We start from the raw sequence: 16732 nt of genomic DNA, 5'->3' as shown, positions 1-16732 counted from the left end.
TCTCCCACGCCGAGACCTCGATGCGCCGCCGCGGAGAGGCCACGCACTTCTATCAAGATGTCCCAAGGCTCATTCCGACGTTAGTATACATTCACTCTGACCATAGCATCAGGACTCAGGTCAAAGATTCAAAGTCTTGTTTCTGGTCGTCTACACCTTGCTACGTGACAGACATAGTCTTCTTCCAATGAGATTTTGAGTCATGGAGATAGAAATTGACATCCATTGCTAACTGGGTCAAGGAAAGTACATTCTCTGAAGCCAGCTCACTGCTAGCTTGAAAGTGAGGCGGACATGATACATCAGAGGACTTCGTGCTCACAGCGGAAAAAATAACAAGACACTCAAAAACTATCATGATGTATGTGATGGGGGATGGGGAATCTTCCATTAGAATTCTCGCTTGAGATCATAGGTGCAAAATACGGGCATGACGAGGATATCAAGGACCGGACCAGGAAGGAGTTGATTACCTCAGAGTCTCAAATGCTACAACGGGCTTGGATTCTCTTCGCCCCCCTCCCCCCCCCCATTCTAAGTACTGTGGCGCAGTACTTAGCTGCTGGACTCCTTTTCCGTTCGTTCCCCGGTTTGTCTTGTCTGATGAGCGGTACGCATGGCGAAAAATTCTGGATCCATGCCCCCGAATGAGCTCATGGAGCGAAAGAGAGCAGGGCGAGACACTGCGGTTCTCGGCGTGGGCGAGTTTGGAACTGAGAGCGAGTAAATGCGTCGGCTCGACTCCTCACTGAAATATTCAGTGCCATTTTCGCAGTCGGAGAAACGATCTCCGCAACCATGGTCATCATGCTCCGGGTCGGGAGGCTGGCGCAGCTCGTCGTGGGCGGGGAACACGAGAGTGGTCTCGCTCTCGAGGCGTTGGTGCTCACTTGGTCCGTTGGAGTCGTCTCCGGGACCAGACACGAGCTCAGGTCCCGCGGTACGGGCAAAGTCCACGTTGTGGGAGAGACTTGTCAAAGTGGACCCGCGCAGAGACGGCGGTGTGGGCGGATTGTCAGTCCCAATCTCGGGACCAATGTCAAGCGAGCTGATCTCGCTTTCACCTAAGGCGCCAGGTTGCGGATGGACTGAGGGGGGCCCGGTGGGATCAGGCTCTTTAATCGGACAGGGGCTCGGAGGTGTGATATTATTTTCAGCATAGTATCTCCTCCGAAATGACACGGATTCTTCGTGGCCAAACTCGCAGAAGATCACGACACACGCAGACTCAAGCCACAGAAGCTCGAGGTCCCTCGCGGTGATATGACGGGTGTCGGTGTCGGTGTCCGCGTCGGCGTTGGCATCGTTGGCGTTCGCGGCACTGGTGCTGCTGACGTCGGTGAGGCTGGCGTTGATTGGGTTGTTGGCAACGACGTCGCGGTTGGCGTTGCCAACGCTGCCAGTGACGACGCGGTGGGTGTCGACGCGTGGGCTCCCCGACCGGTTTTCAGGGCTTTCGATGCGCGAAGCGGAAGTACTGGGAGATTTCTCCCGAGCAATGTCGGCATAACACTTGGGACTGATACAGTCAGACATATCGATGACGTAGTTCGTGGCTTCACGTGTTTATGGTGCGTGGAGATACGAGATTGAGGAGCTCGGAAAGGATTAATCCGTCGCAATAACAAGATTTCTCTGTTATGTGTACGCACCCAACCCTAAACGGAAGGCGCGACACCTACACTTTCCCTCGAAGACGAAGACCTACAGCTTTTTACCACGGGATCATAGGATCATCTGACATCAATCCAAGGCCTTGAGTTCTTCAGTTGCTAAGTAACTAAACCATCCATATCCAACAAATATCCGCATCAATGCACTTTGTATGAACAGCCACAAAGAAGTCAGACACCTTCAACGATATGCTGCATATGGGTTCCTAGCTGGAGATGTGGAGAATCTGACATGGCTCTTTACGCTATATTCTCAGAGGAAAGGTAGAGGCAGGGGACCTGAGGAGGTGTCTAACACCCTTCTGTTATGTGCGAAGTAGGATGATCGTGGCCTAGGTTACCCTTACATGGACGTCAGTTTGATAATAATAATAACTTTCATTCACTTCATGATTGATAAGGATATTAACAAGTGAACAAAAAAAGACAGTTTTTTTTGGCCCCCAGCCTACTCCGACTCCTCAACATGGAGTTCAACAACAGGGAGTTCATCGGAGGATTCATCCTCCTCCCGCCCAGGAGTGAGCTCATGCTGAACGTCCACGGGCTCAGCCGACGAACGTTGGCTACCCAAATCGTCATTGGTGGTCTCCAAATCGTCATTGGTGGTCTCCAAATCTTCTGTCTCATCGTTGTCATCGTCATCCTCTTCGGAGCTCTCAGAACTCTCCTCCGAGGAAGAGTACAGATCGTTGCCGAGGGAATCCTGCCCTCGGCTCACTCGCGGAGTCTGTTCTGCTCCGGTCTGGCTACTATCGGATGACGGTGACAGGGAACGCCGGGGGCTGCTGGGGCCGGCGGAACTCTCCGCGCTGCTGGAGCCAGCAGAACTCTCACCATCGCTTTCGGGGCTTTTTTGGTAAGATTGGACCAGCGCGCGCAGTTCTGAGCTACCAAGTGGACGATCGGACCGACGACGGTAAAAGAGCAGATAGGCACTCTCGTCGACGAGCCTATCCTCTCTTACATGACGGATACTGCTGTCTGAGGTAGGAGTTAGTATTGAACTGGCTGGTCGGAGACACGGGGATTGGAGAACGAACCATCAGCCACAAGCCACTTGCCCGAGATGAAGTCCTTAATGTAGGCTGTGTAATGGCCACCATGCAGAGAACCATGGTGGCGGTCGATGGCAATCAGATCGTAAACAGCAGTCTTTCCGTCGTTAGGTCCTACGACCCGATTGCTCAAATCCAGTCCTTCGAGAGGGAAATCGACTAGTGTTCTGATCTTGTTGGTGCTCCCGGTTGCGGAAGCGCTGAAGCGTTTGAGTTGGAAGATTAGCATGTCTGGCGTTTTCCACAGCTCCAACTTTTTGGTCACGGATACGTGCTTCTTGCACCGAGGACAATACCAGCTGTCCCCTGCACTAAGGACTTCTTCTTTGCTGAAGTAGTCCAGGCATTGGTCAAGAGAGACTGGCCCCTTGAGCTGCCATTGTTTTCTAACGCGAGTGAGGTCGAGGTTTGGTGAGTCCTTGTGAGTAGTAAGGCGACCTCGGACCTCCGAGGGGTCATGTGCCCGGCCGCCGAAAAGGGCATCAACGGCATCGGGGGTCCAGTCAAGCAAGACGGCGTCACCTTGGCGAAGAAGCGGCATGCTGGAACCGGATTCCGAGTCATCCGTATCGTCGCCACCACTGTTGGCATCTGCCGACGCGTTGGACGAATTGTCGGATCCCTGGCGGATGTTAGCAAGCGGAAATGAAGGAAATCGAAGATGAACCACACATACCTTCCTAGAAGCCGGTGGAGAGGTCATCCGAGAGGTAAGGGGGGTGTAGTCTTTCGTACGATCTATGTCACGTCCATCAGGAATATGAGCGGTGGTGCTCATAACCTTCAAGACGAAGAGTGCCAACAGGTTGGCAGAGATCTTGCCAGACAGAGGATGCTGGGATGTGTTTTCCTCGACAGGCTTAGGATTTTCGCTGCTCTGCACGGAAACATTGACAATGTCTTCGCCTTCAACAGACGATGTTTTGATACAGGAATCTGCGGAGCGCACATCATCCTCGTTAGTCACAACCGTCTCCGAGTCGTCAGATGCGCTCTCCTCGACATCATAGATATCAAGAGTGGTCATGTTATTGACCTGACCCAGAATCTTGTGGTAAATCTTCTCAAGACTCCGGGATTCTTCGGCAGTGAGACGGATTAGAGACGGCGCGCCGAAAAGCTTACGAGGTCTTTTGTCGTCCTGCGGAACAAGCCTGCGGTGGAATATCGGCACAATTATTCCATCCTCTTTAGCAGAGGTTGAGTCAGCGGATTGTGTGGACGCCGGAAGAGGGCCCAAATCAAAGAACACAACGACATCACTCGAACTAATGTGAAGGCTGGACCAACTAGCATTATCCGTGGTGAGATGGCGCCAGAAAGAGTGATCATGAGTCTCCGCCGCGAAAATTCTTTCCCCCTCAATACCCATCTTCGTGGCGACAAAATCCTTCCAGGCCTTCAATGTGTCATGAACATTGAGGCGTACGTTCAATTTCACGGGTGGCCCATCGAGGGGCGAGAAGATGATTGATTGATCACGGAAATCCGCACCGTCTGAAACCGGCACAGACACCATCGTGAAAGGGTCCATAATGATGCTGGTCTTTTCACAACTGTGACAAACCAACGTTGACTTGTACATGCCGGCAAACAGGTCTGTGATAACAGAGGCGTTGCGGGACTCGTAGAGATCCCAACATGTCTGGCCGAATGCTTCAAGGGCCTTGCGATCGTTGATCATTTCATCCGTTGAATCTGGGACGGTAGTAGTCGGCTTCTTGCCAACAATACGGCTAAGATCCTCGGACAGTGCGTCCAGGAGGAACATGACAAATTCTTGGCTGTCTTGCTGGCCGTAACCACGGAAATCTCGACGGTAAACACCAAGGGCTCCCTTGAACGCTTTTGGGTTGGCAGCCCCGTTTGGTTGGAACATCTCCTTGAGAAGTTCGGCGTACTGTTTCGCCATGACACCATCGCACGAGAGCACATTGTCTGGGTTTAGGTGTCGTTTGTATTGATTACCTGCAAATTTCAGTTAGCGCCGAAAGACCTCGCACCCAACCAGCATGACAAATACATACTGAGGAAGTAGTAAGACAATTCCTCCACGCTCCGAACACACTGCAAGGCCGAATTCATGTAACACGTGTTACCTAAATTATTCAGTCCCGCAACAACCTTTCCGTTTTTCCGACCTCGAGTAATGATTGACCTAACTGGATCGGGTTCCGACTCAGGGGTGCCGCTGGAATTTGAGGCCTTGGTCGCAGCCTTAGCGGCAGGGAGTTCGGGAGAAGGGTGTTTGCGAACAGCGGCTTTGGGGGCGATGTCACTGTCCGGCTGCACGACCGGAATACCCAGGCTCTTGAGGGTTTTGGCAGAAACCTCAGATATCCATTCCCCACCTTTGGGGCCGCCCACCTGCTCCTCAAGAATGAGATACCTGGCAGCTTCCAGGCCCGCGATACCCAGGGTCATATGACCATTGTAGTTGGCATTATTCGTTTGATCTTTGATGTGTCCTAGCGACACACGGTGAGTACCTTCCGTGAGCTCGAGGAAGGTGTTCAAGTCGAAAAGCAATTTATCGGTTGGATTGGGGGTAAGAGCGAAGGGAGGGGCTGGCGACTGAGTGCGGGAGACAGCGGGACTAGTTGAGGCGGATGCCTTTGTGCTGCTTGGGAGTTGGAGGATGTTCCAAACTCGAACCTTGGTGGACATATCGATGCCAGCCTGTTCTTTGGCATCCTTCAGCCATTTCTGGAAGTTCGCGTAGCGGCTCGTTAATATTCTCACCGCCGACTTGTTGCGCTCTCTAAGAACACTCGGTGTGGTGCCTGCCGCGGGGTTGAATAATTTGAAAATTGTGTGAACAGGTGGATAGATCTCGTATTCCACTTTTTCAGCTTCGCCAGCTGGGTTGACGTTGCGGGCATACCTGATGATTACTGGCGAGTTTTCATCAATGCCATACCACTGCTTGATGAGTTCCCAACCCTCCTGTGGAATAATCCTGAAGTCAACAGAATCTTGCAAATCAGGTTGCAGCGGCACAAATCTTTCGCCACATTCATCTTTTAAGGCAGGGAGGGCTTGGTCGGTGTCGAGCATGATGTTCAGGTTACTGACAGGACCAATGTCAGCCTCCAAAGATGCTTTGAGTGCGTGATCTGCAGGAGACGTAGTGCGAGCAAGCACTTGCTTCAGCCATAACATGGACACCACATAACCCTTTTGTCCTTTCTCCAAGGGCGCTTTCATCAGCGCATTCACCTGCGCAACCTGCTCATGCACGGTTGGGATTTCATCGTGTTTGGGTGATCCCGGTGCAGACTCCTCATTGGCCGAAGGCGAATAGTCATCTGCGCCATCACTGCCATAAATACGGTATGCTTGATGTTTGTGGTGTGCGCGGGAAGTGACACCGTTGCGCAGGCTGCTAGTGAAGGCAGTTGTGCTCACCCCACCTTCGGGATCCGAATCCACGATCTCCGACACTGGGCGCTTTTCACCTGGCGAAGGAGAGCGACCATCCTTCGGAGGTGTGCCCGCTTGAGCGTCGGAGGGCATATCGGAGGTCGCGATTGCGGGGATCAGGTAGCGGCCAGGCGGACTTCCGGACTGAAACCGCAGATGCGCAGGAACGTACGATGGTGGGGAAAGCGACAAACTCTTTGAGCGACGAGACGATGAGGAACCGTGGCGTGAAAACGGTGGTTCAGAGCGGCCCTGACGTCGAGCCCGACGGCCAGGGCTGATGCAGGGTTCGGGCGAGATCTTTCGGCGCTTTGGAGACGACGTCGTGACGATGAGCTGCGCACCTCGTGCAGCAGCTCGGGGCAACCGGGAAAAAAAGAAGGAAATGGGATCAGAACAAACACCCTTTACTTCCTTTCGATGGAAGTAAAAGGAATGTGTGATCGGAATTTGACTGGCAGAAAATCCAAGTTAGGAATTTTTTTCTTTTTTCCGAGCGGAACGGAACCCTATCCACATAGGCACATACATTACTCGGCGAACCAGCACCAGAGAAGACAGCAGCGAATTGAGAGACGAGAACGAAGTATCAACTTTGAAGATTGATAGTTTGAACTTATCAAGCTTGAAGCAGTATCGAAAGTGTTATGGAGAAGAAGAAGTGTGAACATTGGAGGAATGCAGCACGGTTATATACTCCAGAAGTAGGGCTATTCGTGGGATTTCGCGCAGTGAGCGCCATTCGTGAATGGGACTGATTGATTGACAATAGCTATTGTCTTTGTATTGGCATCTCAATGGAGATCCCAGCTGTACTGTTGGTGGGATGGTGTTTATTCTCATTGTCGTTTGTCGTTCTATTCTAGCCATCCCATAACCACCTATGCCGTTGCATGAGGGAAAATCAATTCATGAAAGTCCATAATCAACCAAGCAACTCTAGTTTCATTGAGCCTTATTGATGAGAACAATCAATTGATGCACGAGTGAAAATGTGGTCTTCGCGTGGTTGAACTGACTGTTTCATATGACCGAGACAGCTAGATTAGTCTGAATAAATTGAGATGGGTAATAGAGCCCTATTCAGAAAAGCAATTGATTATTGTAAGCTAGAACATTATAGCTCATTGCTAGAATTTGCCGCTTCTCCAGACTAGCTGGGCTAGATGCAATGACAAGTCAGTTGACAGTCCACGGCCTCGACGTGAACATTGACAGACTATAGGGTTTTGCAGGAGGTGTGAGAAGATGGGATGATATTATAGACGAGGGAAGTTACGTTTGGATGGTAAACTAGAAAGTAGCATAGAACGGGTTGACCAATGAGAGTGTTTCAGTTTGATCAAGGCGCGCCCTGATAAAACGTAAGTAGGAGGAGAGTGCCCGCCTCCGTTGCGGTCAGTCATCTTGACGATGATAAGCACAGTAGACGGGGAGCTATGAGGGCTCAAACCCTTTTGAAGAAACTACCGGAAGGTGTGTGTGCGGAGTCGATGCACGCACACCGGACATTACATGTAGCATATAGGTTGCCTTCGGGCCCCTGTTTATGTGCATAAGGGTTGAAGTCATATGCTTAATCCTCCCCAGTTTGAGTCGACTCCGGCAATAACATCAGTTGGCTGAATGGTCTGGTAAACCCCGAGTGCGGGTTCTGACAGAAGCTACAGGAGAGAATGGCTTCATTAGATAACACAATTCATTGTAAAAATTCCGTGTCTCATTGCAAGAATGGACTGCCTCTCCAGAGATGCTGGGCTAGATACCATTATATGAGAAGAGAAAGTCATAACTTAAGACTAAAAGAGAAAAAGAAAGTAATCAGACATTGCCATTTTAGTTCGAGATCTCAGTACTATGAATTACTGTAGCAGAGTGTAATAAGCTGGGAGATACCCTGCAGCCCTTGATGTGCCAACTCCCAGTCTGGGTTGCCGCTTGTATGAAAGCCAGCAGGTAGGATTCGGGGATTGACTTGGGAGTTGGGACCCAAGTCAGAGGACGTGAGGGAGACCATGTCAAGGGCCAGCAACGACAAAATGAAAAGGATGACAATGAGATAGAAAACGAACTTAAAATGTGTACAAGGGATTGGGGGCGAACTACGTAGGAAAGCAGTATGTTGTGCTGGAGCACGATTATGTGAAGATAGACAATGTTGATTCATTCTTGCTGCCTTTGTATTCTGTCTCTTAATGTGTCCGCTTTGACTTTCTTAGATGGAATAGCTAGCGCAACGAGTTTTGCCCGATGCTCTACATCTGCTAGGCATAAGCAGCATATTGCTGTCTGTCTTCTTTGTGACTGTTACTCCATACAATGTGCATTGTGCAGTGATGTGCTGGATAGTTATTTGAATCCATGGCTATTGATAGTTTAAGGTTTAATTGTTCAGAAACTAGAGAAATCAAGGTTAACTCGTGTCTTCATTCCGTGGTAAGTAGCTGTAGGTCTTCCTCTTCGAGGAAAGTGCAAGTGTCGCGCCTTCCTATTTAGGGTTGGATGCGTGCACGTAGGAGAAAAGTCTTTTTCCTTAAACGCTTTCATCCTTTTCTTCTTTTCTATCACCCAACTTCGTGACCCATAGTGACCCAACGCACCCATCCTCTATGGACTTCTGCGGAGGGTGCAACCTATGATCTGTAACCCCACTGGCGCAGTTCTGCCACTAACTACACAGCTGGAGTACAGTAGGTAGCCGTGTAGAGCTTCGTAAAAAGACACTACCTACGTCATGATGACTGTCAAGTAGGAGAGGATTTTCGTTCATTCAAATTCATTAAAGATCCTATGAAAACAGAGAGGTACTTTAGGTATAGGTACAAAGACAGACCACTGCGTAGAAGTAAAATCCAGCGGCGCCTGTAATGCAGTTAGTTGGAACCTGTTCCAAGTCCAACATATATTTGTAACACCACCACTGTTTCCGAATGCGCCAGGGTATCCATCCATCGACCGAAGATGCAAATAGGTATGTAAAGTAAAGGGCGCCCGCAATCAAACGCCGTATTGCACAATCATGAAGAGCAAAAGAAAAAAAAAGAATCATGGTCGAACAATGCGTATTTGGCATGCACGAGAAAAGAGGGAAAGGAGGGAGGGAACAAAGATACTGACCACACTAGGCCCGGAAATCGTACATGCGGACTTGGTAGTCATCACCGCCTGTGATGAAGCGGCTGTCGCTAAGGCCAATGCAGTTGACGGCTGCACTGTGACCTTCGTAGGTGTCCTGGCAGGTGGGCACGCGGGGGTCCCAGATCTTGACCATGCGATCCATGCCAGCGGAGGCGATTCGCAAGGTATCCGCAGAAAGACCCCAGATGCCTTCCAGATGCCCAAAGAATGTACGAAGACATCTTCCAGTGCTCGTTTCCCACAATCGGATAGTGGCATCCACGCCACTGGTGATGATGTAGCGCGGAGGTTCCATGCGGCCTTCGTCCTCGTCGAAAGAGGGGCCGAATGCTGAGGGCTGAAGAGAGAGACTCTTCGCCTCCAGAAGTGGAGATAGTGTGCTTAGAATATTGTCCCCGTTTTGGGAAGAAGTGCTGACGTGATCATTCTCACAGTCGGCGAGGTGATTCTCGAGTTCAATCTCCCGAGGCAAAGGCACAACTTGCTGGACGGCTCCAATGTGGTTGTGGAAGACGCGAATGCAAGTCTTTGTATCCAGATCCCACAAGCGAGCGGCACCATCGTCGCAAGCAGTCAGGACTGTCCGCGAGATCGAGTCGATTTTGACAGCGTTGACCCCCTGTGGATGAGGAAGAACGAAGGTGGACTTGTCCTTGAAGTTCCAAATCTTGACAGTGCGATCGACGGATGCAGACGCGAGGAGAGTACAATCAAAGTGTAAAGCAATTACTGCTTCGGCGTGACCATTGTACTTGGAGATACATTCCCCTGTGCGCCAGTTCCAAACTCTAATGCTGCGATCCAGACTGCCAGTGATTAGCTTCGTGTCATCAAACTGAAGACACCGCACTCCAGCTTGGTGACCTTTGAGAGTCCGCAGCTCTTCACCGGTGTCTGTATCCCAAATCTTAACAGTAGCATCATATGAGCCAGTCATCAGGATATTGTCCTCAAACTGGAGGCACATGACGCTGTCTCTGTGTCCTTTGAACACTTTGACAGAGCACCGTTTGTGCTTCCAATTCATACCGACAACGAATCGATCACGGTAGACCTCTTTCCAGGGACGATAGCGGGTCTTGAAGTAACCTTCGTCGTCTTCAGGTGATTGAGGTGATGTACAATGGCGCTTTGCCAGGGCGAAGGCTTTGTCGTCGGATCCCATCTTGCGCTTGTTATTCGCTGCAGGTTCAACGGTGGAGCAGGATTCAACGATAGTGGCTTCACTGGATCCAACGGCAGGCTCGTTATTTCCCCAGTTAGTCGCGCGCAACTCAATCTCGCGCTTGGCTTCGCGCAAGCGCTTGCGGTCTAAAAGAGGGAGACCCCATCCACACTTGTTGCACTTTCGGCGAATATGCTGCTCGCACATCCGGTGCCAGACCACATCATCATCAGCGAGAGCTCTCCATCGAGGAGAAACTTGAGCTGCGCGACACAATGAAGCCGTGTCGAGATAGCGAAGGATTTTGAATGATAGCTCTGGAGGGAGGGCAGCGAGGAAGTCAATTCGGATGAGTTCACGGACACTGGCAGAGATGTAGGAGAGTTGGGGAAAGCAGCACTGCGCCAAAATTCCCTGGAGCATGAGAGTTCGTTGTTTTGCCGGGGCCGCAGAGAAGAGAGACCACACATGGGCGATCCCCTGTTGATCACTTTGAGGGAGGATGTTCAGCTCGGACTGCAGCTGGGTCATAGATTGTTCATCGGCTTGGCGTCTACCGCACTTTTTGTCAGGCTGGTGACGGTAGCAGTAACTGGCATTCGCCGGGCGCTGCTCGGATGGACTCAGAATCTGCGAGCGCAAAGGCGCATACTGTCGCGGCTGATATTTTTCGAGAAATGGTGCCACATTTTGCCTCGCAAGTTCTTCCAGAGTTTGTGTCGGAAGTCGGCTGTCCTGGCGCGGCAGAGGGCGGTTTGAGTCGGCATTGGCACCGACCTCCGCACTTGCCACAACCACACCCTGCTGGGTATATGGGGATCCTGGTTTATCAGTCATGATGACTGATTCTATTTGACGTTGCGCAATGTGGAGGAGGGGAGGAAGGATGTCGCTCGGCGGAGTGACAATCACGTCTGTCTTTCCACTGCGATGGGGGCCAGTCGGCTCGTAACTGTCGTTCTCGGCGTAGGCTCGGTATATGAAAGGGAACAGAACAAGCAAGGTGTCAAAATGTTGATCGCAATGAGGAAGGAGCCTGAGAAGATAGGCCAGAATCGGAAAGTCGAGAGGAGGGGCGACGGTTATCAAACGCTGTAGATCTGAGTACCCTCAGAGAAAGATTATGCAACGGGATCAAGTGAGGATATAGAATGACATCAAGGATGAAGAAGAAGGTACGGATGAGGCTGATGAGTCGTTTTTTTTATAGAGAGGAATACCGATTGAAAAGAATTGCACAATCCGTATGTGTCGCAGATATCGCCATCGATGATTGGGGGTCCATTGCGCAACTGCGACAGAGCGGCGAATTCGTGATCCGGGCGGTGAGGCACGTGACTGACCCGCATGGCGCCATCTCCGCCCTCTCGCACATCACCCAGACCCTTTCCTGCGCTTCCTACAGGCTAATTCGCCCTTGTCGAATCTCACTGGAGTCAAATTGGGGAGTTTATAACTTTCTGATGGATCGAGTTCTGTTCAACAGCTCCTCACACCGCCACTTAATCTAACAGCTCCACTACCCCCAGCTTGTTACCACAATCAGGGCGATAAACTCCAGTGAACGGCTCACCGGGTTTAACCCAAGCTCTCGACCGAGAACGGCTCCATAATCAGTAGTGAGAGTACTGATAAGAGCCATTCTCCAACTACTCTTTCTGCCGCAAATCATTTCTCTCTTGGGGCTCGTGCTTCTACTTGATCTACCTTGCGGAGCGCAGCTCAACCTTATCTTTGCCAGCTCTTCACAACCTCACTTTTGTTCACGATGCCGATAATCTGGATTAGCCAAAACTAGGGCCTATACTGAAGTGTTCTGGAGCTTTGCCAAGTGAAAGTGGTGTGATCACCCCTTTCCTCGTAGGAATCTCACGTTCAACTCGACCTGAAAATAAAACCATCCCTTTGTCAGCTTCTGATCCTTCTTATCTCACTCCGGGTGCTCATTAACAGGCTTCATTGCATTTGAGGATGGCGTCATCCCAGTCCTCTCTGTCGTCTATTCGCCCTCAGACCGGGCCAGACTCCGGGGACCAGAAGTCATTGCCCCAGGTTGACACTTTGATATCATATTTGCTGGGAGCCAAACGCTCGCTGACATCTATCAACCATGTCTGGCGAGCTAACGAAATAGTTACTGCGTCACACTCCGCCCTGGAGCAGAGTGTCGTCGTGTGCTCGCGGACAGGCTTCTTACGGCGAGGTTTGAGTGGCCAGCTGCGGCTTTTATATGACATCCGTACCGAGGTCGAACAAATATCATACCGAGGTCGTGATGGGTTCTCAGTGGCCCTCAAAAAGCTGGATGATGCTGATGCTCGGCTCAAGACCACGTTAGATCTGCTGCGTGGGACAATCGTTCACGGTTCATTCAGACCCGGTGATGAAGAGCAGAAGACGTTGCATGACTTTGTTGACGAGCGGGGCGTTGAGGAGCTCCACGCCTCTTTGAAAGCGTCTATCGACCGCACTAACGCGGCGAGAGCCGAATTGGACACGTCAAACCGTGAATTTGATGACGAACTGCAAGCTACCAGACAGTCGCTTCGTCACTACCACACCGCCACGAAGTTGGCGTCATCCCGGGTGTCGATCACATCTTCCTCGTCTTCTACATCAGATTCCGGACTTTTCGCCCTGTCGTCCATGCCGGGTCAGATCCAATCACTAGAGGCACATGCTCAAGAGATGGCTGTTTTGCTAGAGGCTCTTGTGAGACATTTCGATCTATGTGTTACCGCGGTGAAGCACACAGATGGTGGAGGCGCAGTTGCGCGGTCTATCACCGGTGATATGCCCACCGGGGTAGATGGGAGCAATGATGGGATGCCAAATATCGGAGCAGAGATCAACGCCAATTTGAACGCCCCGCTTGACCCAATGACAGACGCGGAATACCAGGAGATGGTGGCTGTTCTTATCAAGGATGCCCCAGAAGCGGATGATGTGGTCATGGAAATTCAAGATCGGATCAATGAGATGGAATCCATCTTCGAACAGGTGCAGGCCCAACGAGATACGCTGCTGTTCATCTCCAAGGCTACTATAGAAGTTCACACCCACCTATCATCACTCGCCTCAACCCGTCTACCCCGTTACATTTCCCAGGCACATAATTTCACCCGTGTTTGGCACGAGGAGAATGACCGCATCCAGTCTGGCCTTGCAGAACTCTCTGATCTTCACTCCCTATACGACGGTTTCCTCAATGCTTATGATAGCCTCATTCTCGAGGTAGCACGTCGGCGTCATGTCCGCCAACGCGTGGAGAAAGTACTTCGAGACACCCGGCAGAAACTAGATCAGCTTCATGATGAAGATGCTGCTGCTCGTGAAACATTCCGTGTCGAGCAAGGCGACTTCCTCCCTTCTGACATATGGCCTGGTGTTGGCCTAGCGCCAATGCAGGTGCAATTCTCCCGCCTCCCAGGGGGTCACCTAGATGGTAATCCTGACAATGCAGCGGAGGAACCCGATTCGCACGAGTACACACGGCTTGCCAAGGCGGGTGTCTCAGACAATAGTGCCAAAGGAGAACATATTCCCGACCTACCAAGGGACCTCATTGAGCAAGCTTACGCAAGGGTCAAAGCACGAAACAAGGCTGCCTCCGGAATTCACCCGGCTTGATACCTCCTGTGCACGTGTCAGAGGCTGGCATTTCTTCATTTTCTCCTATACCCTTGATTCGCCATACTTATCCCAGCGTTCCTGGCGTTCTGATTGGCCTCTTCGTCCTCATATTCTCGTGCCATTTGTAATTATGATGCAAATTGGATCTGAGGCCTTTGAAGGGCCGCCTTTCACTAACATATTGGTCCGTGGCGTGCAACCTAAATGATGAAAACCCAATAGGTCTGACCTTCTGTCATACTCATCTCATAACTCCCCAGCTTGGTGCCGGCCTCCAGATGCATACTCTCACTCACTCGGCGACGTACGCACTGTTGGCTGCCTTTGTGGGGGATTCGTGGGGTGAGGACGGATTGGGGTGATTTCCAAAGAGAGCTCTGATAGGTTCCATGTTATACCAATATTGACTGTTGAAATAAGTTCCATGTGAACACCTCTAGGTATGAACATATAGAAGTCTATCTAAATGGAAGAATTGCTACATGGATCTACCTAGTAGGCGGTCCGCATTGCATCGCATATATTCATTCGCTGTATTTTCCCATTTTATCAAGTATGGACCAAGGTATCATATGCCCAATGCTCCTTCCGTACATGCAGCTATATAGACAGGACAATGTCTGCCGGGTGAAGCCTTTCCTATCTAGGCTGCCGCCGCTTTTCGAGGGCGCTCATGCTCAGGATCACTGAGTAGATATCAGTGTGGACCACACAGATGGTTTTTCGGCTGAAAGGACCTTGAGCCATAGTGCCATTTTTCTTTGTTGAGCGAGCTTGTGATCTTGCGACCAGCAACGACAGGGAAGGCACGTAGTTGGGAAGGAACAGGGCCGTTGAGAAGAACATAAAAGAGTTCTCAACCCGTGCACATGCAAAGAAAGATAAGGCCAAAAAGATAGACGAGCTCATCTCTTCTTTCTCGCAGATGTAGAAATAAGTTTCTTCTTCAGATGCTTCGGCATCTTGTTCGCCCGCTTCTCACGCTTCTCTTCCTTCACCTTTGCCTTGTGGTCGCGTTTGGAGTCCTTGTCTTCGAAACGCTTTCCGCGTGGCGGCTTGGGCGCGAATGGATCTATCTCTTCTTCATCCGAATCAGATCCTGAGACTGAGACACCGCCGCTTGCATCGGACTCAGAGTCCTCCTCAACATCGGTGGGCTTCTTTTTGCTAGCCAGCAGATCTCCGTAGACCAGATCGGCACCTTCGCCATCGCGAATGCGTTCGACATCACGCTCGACATCGTACACTTGCTCTAGTGTCTGGGGAATATATTGTTGACGGAACACAGCAGTGTCGGCATCCTCTGCCTCGTGCTGCTCATCGTTACCCTCCTCGCGGGCAACGAGGAGCTTCTCAATTGCGTTGGTCATCTCCTCGTTTCCAGCCGTGACATCAGTCGGCCCTTCGGGGGAGATGATAAATTGGTACACAGTTCGCTCGGAGAGAACCGTTACGTTCTTTCGGCGGAAGAAGTCGCTGACGTTCTTGATATCCATGCGCAAGAATTCCAGACTGCGCGGGTGGTCGTGCTCAACACTTTGACTGACATCGATGATATAGAGACGTTCCTTGTGGTACAAGATGTTGTACTCGCTAAGATCGGCGTGCACCAGACGACAGGTCTGGTACATAACACGCATGTAGCCCAGCAATTCCATATACAGAGCACGCCAGCGAGTCTCGGGTTCAGGGATATTGAATTCCACATCCTTGAGGCGCGGTGCGCCCAGACCCTTAGAGCTACCGATGAATCCCATGACGAGAACGTGCAGACGAAGGAAGATCGGCTCCGGGCAGGGAATGCCGGAAGCATAAATTCGTCGCAGGTTTCGCATCTCCTTCTCGGCCCAGAGTTTGACCATGGCGCGGTTGTTACTCTTGTTGTATCCTTGACGGAAACGGAACTCTCCAGTCACGTACTTATCGCGATCCTTGAACACCAGGATACTAGTCTTGTAAACCTTGATCGCACGGTGCAGCGGGGCAGCCTCCTCATCATCTTGCGAGATAGACATGGCATGGTAGACGTTGGCTTCCTTTCCGGTCGACAGACATCCGTGAATCTCAGATACAAGGCCTCTGTTGATCATCTGTAGAAGAAGCATTCGCGTACGGGGATCCAGCACTTGTTCCGACGTGGCTCGGTCTGCCTTATCTCCACCCTTGCCGCTGTGGCCTGAAATGCCAGCCTGCTGATCGTCCAACTTGATCTTCGCAGCATGACGAGTGAGAGACTTGACCTGGTCATCGATGGACGCAGATGTATTCACGGTAGGCTTCTGGGTGTTCGTTTTGGGGTAGGTCCATCTCGGCGCATTGGAATCGGCAGCGAGGTCGTTGATTCGGCGTTGGCGGTTGTAGGCTTTGGTAAGATCACTGTTATCGGATGAAAGAATGTCTTCGCGATCCAATTCTTCGTCGAAAATGTCGTCGTAGTACTCCTCGTCCTCATCCTCTTCCTGGTCATCGGGCAGATATTGCCCCGCCTCAGCGGAGTCTGCATTATCGGTGTTCACGTAGCCTTCGTTGGGCACGTAAGTGTGCGACGGCGCGATGCCATCGGCGATGCCAGGTGTCTGGATGATATCCCTGTTTGAAGCCATTTTGGAACTTCAATGTTGAGAAAATGAAGATATGAATGC

General features: G+C 51.1%; 5 protein-coding genes across 5 annotated transcripts; 1 reads left to right on the top strand and 4 right to left on the bottom strand.

Moving 5' to 3' along the window:
- Nucleotides 1-555: 555 nt before the first annotated feature.
- N7515_005953 (uncharacterized protein) lies at nucleotides 556-1536 on the bottom strand (the record flags this gene model as incomplete). Its single annotated transcript, XM_056666697.1, has 1 exon — nucleotides 556-1536. The coding sequence occupies one exon, from the start codon at nucleotides 1534-1536 to the stop codon at nucleotides 556-558; it is 981 nt and encodes a 326-aa protein (XP_056520293.1).
- A 585-nt stretch (nucleotides 1537-2121) lies between these two features.
- On the bottom strand, nucleotides 2122-6685 carry N7515_005952 (putative ubiquitin-specific protease UBP12; the record flags this gene model as incomplete). Its single annotated transcript, XM_056666696.1, has 4 exons — nucleotides 2122-2657; nucleotides 2717-4699; nucleotides 4759-6608; nucleotides 6672-6685. The coding sequence occupies 4 exons, from the start codon at nucleotides 6683-6685 to the stop codon at nucleotides 2122-2124; spliced, it is 4383 nt and encodes a 1460-aa protein (XP_056520292.1).
- A 2590-nt stretch (nucleotides 6686-9275) lies between these two features.
- Nucleotides 9276-11294, bottom strand: N7515_005951 (F-box/WD repeat-containing protein; the record flags this gene model as incomplete). The annotated part of the gene is made up of 1 exon (XM_056666695.1): nucleotides 9276-11294. The coding sequence occupies one exon, from the start codon at nucleotides 11292-11294 to the stop codon at nucleotides 9276-9278; it is 2019 nt and encodes a 672-aa protein (XP_056520291.1).
- A 1134-nt stretch (nucleotides 11295-12428) lies between these two features.
- N7515_005950 (autophagy-related protein 17) lies at nucleotides 12429-14087 on the top strand (the record flags this gene model as incomplete). The annotated part of the gene is made up of 1 exon (XM_056666694.1): nucleotides 12429-14087. One exon carries the CDS (start codon nucleotides 12429-12431, stop codon nucleotides 14085-14087), a length of 1659 nt encoding a protein of 552 aa, XP_056520290.1.
- Nucleotides 14088-14995: 908 nt separating this feature from the next.
- On the bottom strand, nucleotides 14996-16693 carry N7515_005949 (serine/threonine-protein kinase RIO1; the record flags this gene model as incomplete). Its single annotated transcript, XM_056666693.1, has 1 exon — nucleotides 14996-16693. One exon carries the CDS (start codon nucleotides 16691-16693, stop codon nucleotides 14996-14998), a length of 1698 nt encoding a protein of 565 aa, XP_056520289.1.
- Between the last annotated feature and the right edge of the window lie 39 nt (nucleotides 16694-16732).

Source organism: Penicillium bovifimosum, assembly GCF_028826915.1.
Source record: "Penicillium bovifimosum strain IBT 22155 chromosome Unknown utg000005l_segment0_segment0, whole genome shotgun sequence".
Taxonomy (NCBI): Eukaryota; Fungi; Ascomycota; class Eurotiomycetes; order Eurotiales; family Aspergillaceae; genus Penicillium; species Penicillium bovifimosum.
Note: the sequence above shows the minus strand (reverse complement) of the source record. Positions and strands in the feature narration are given on the sequence as shown.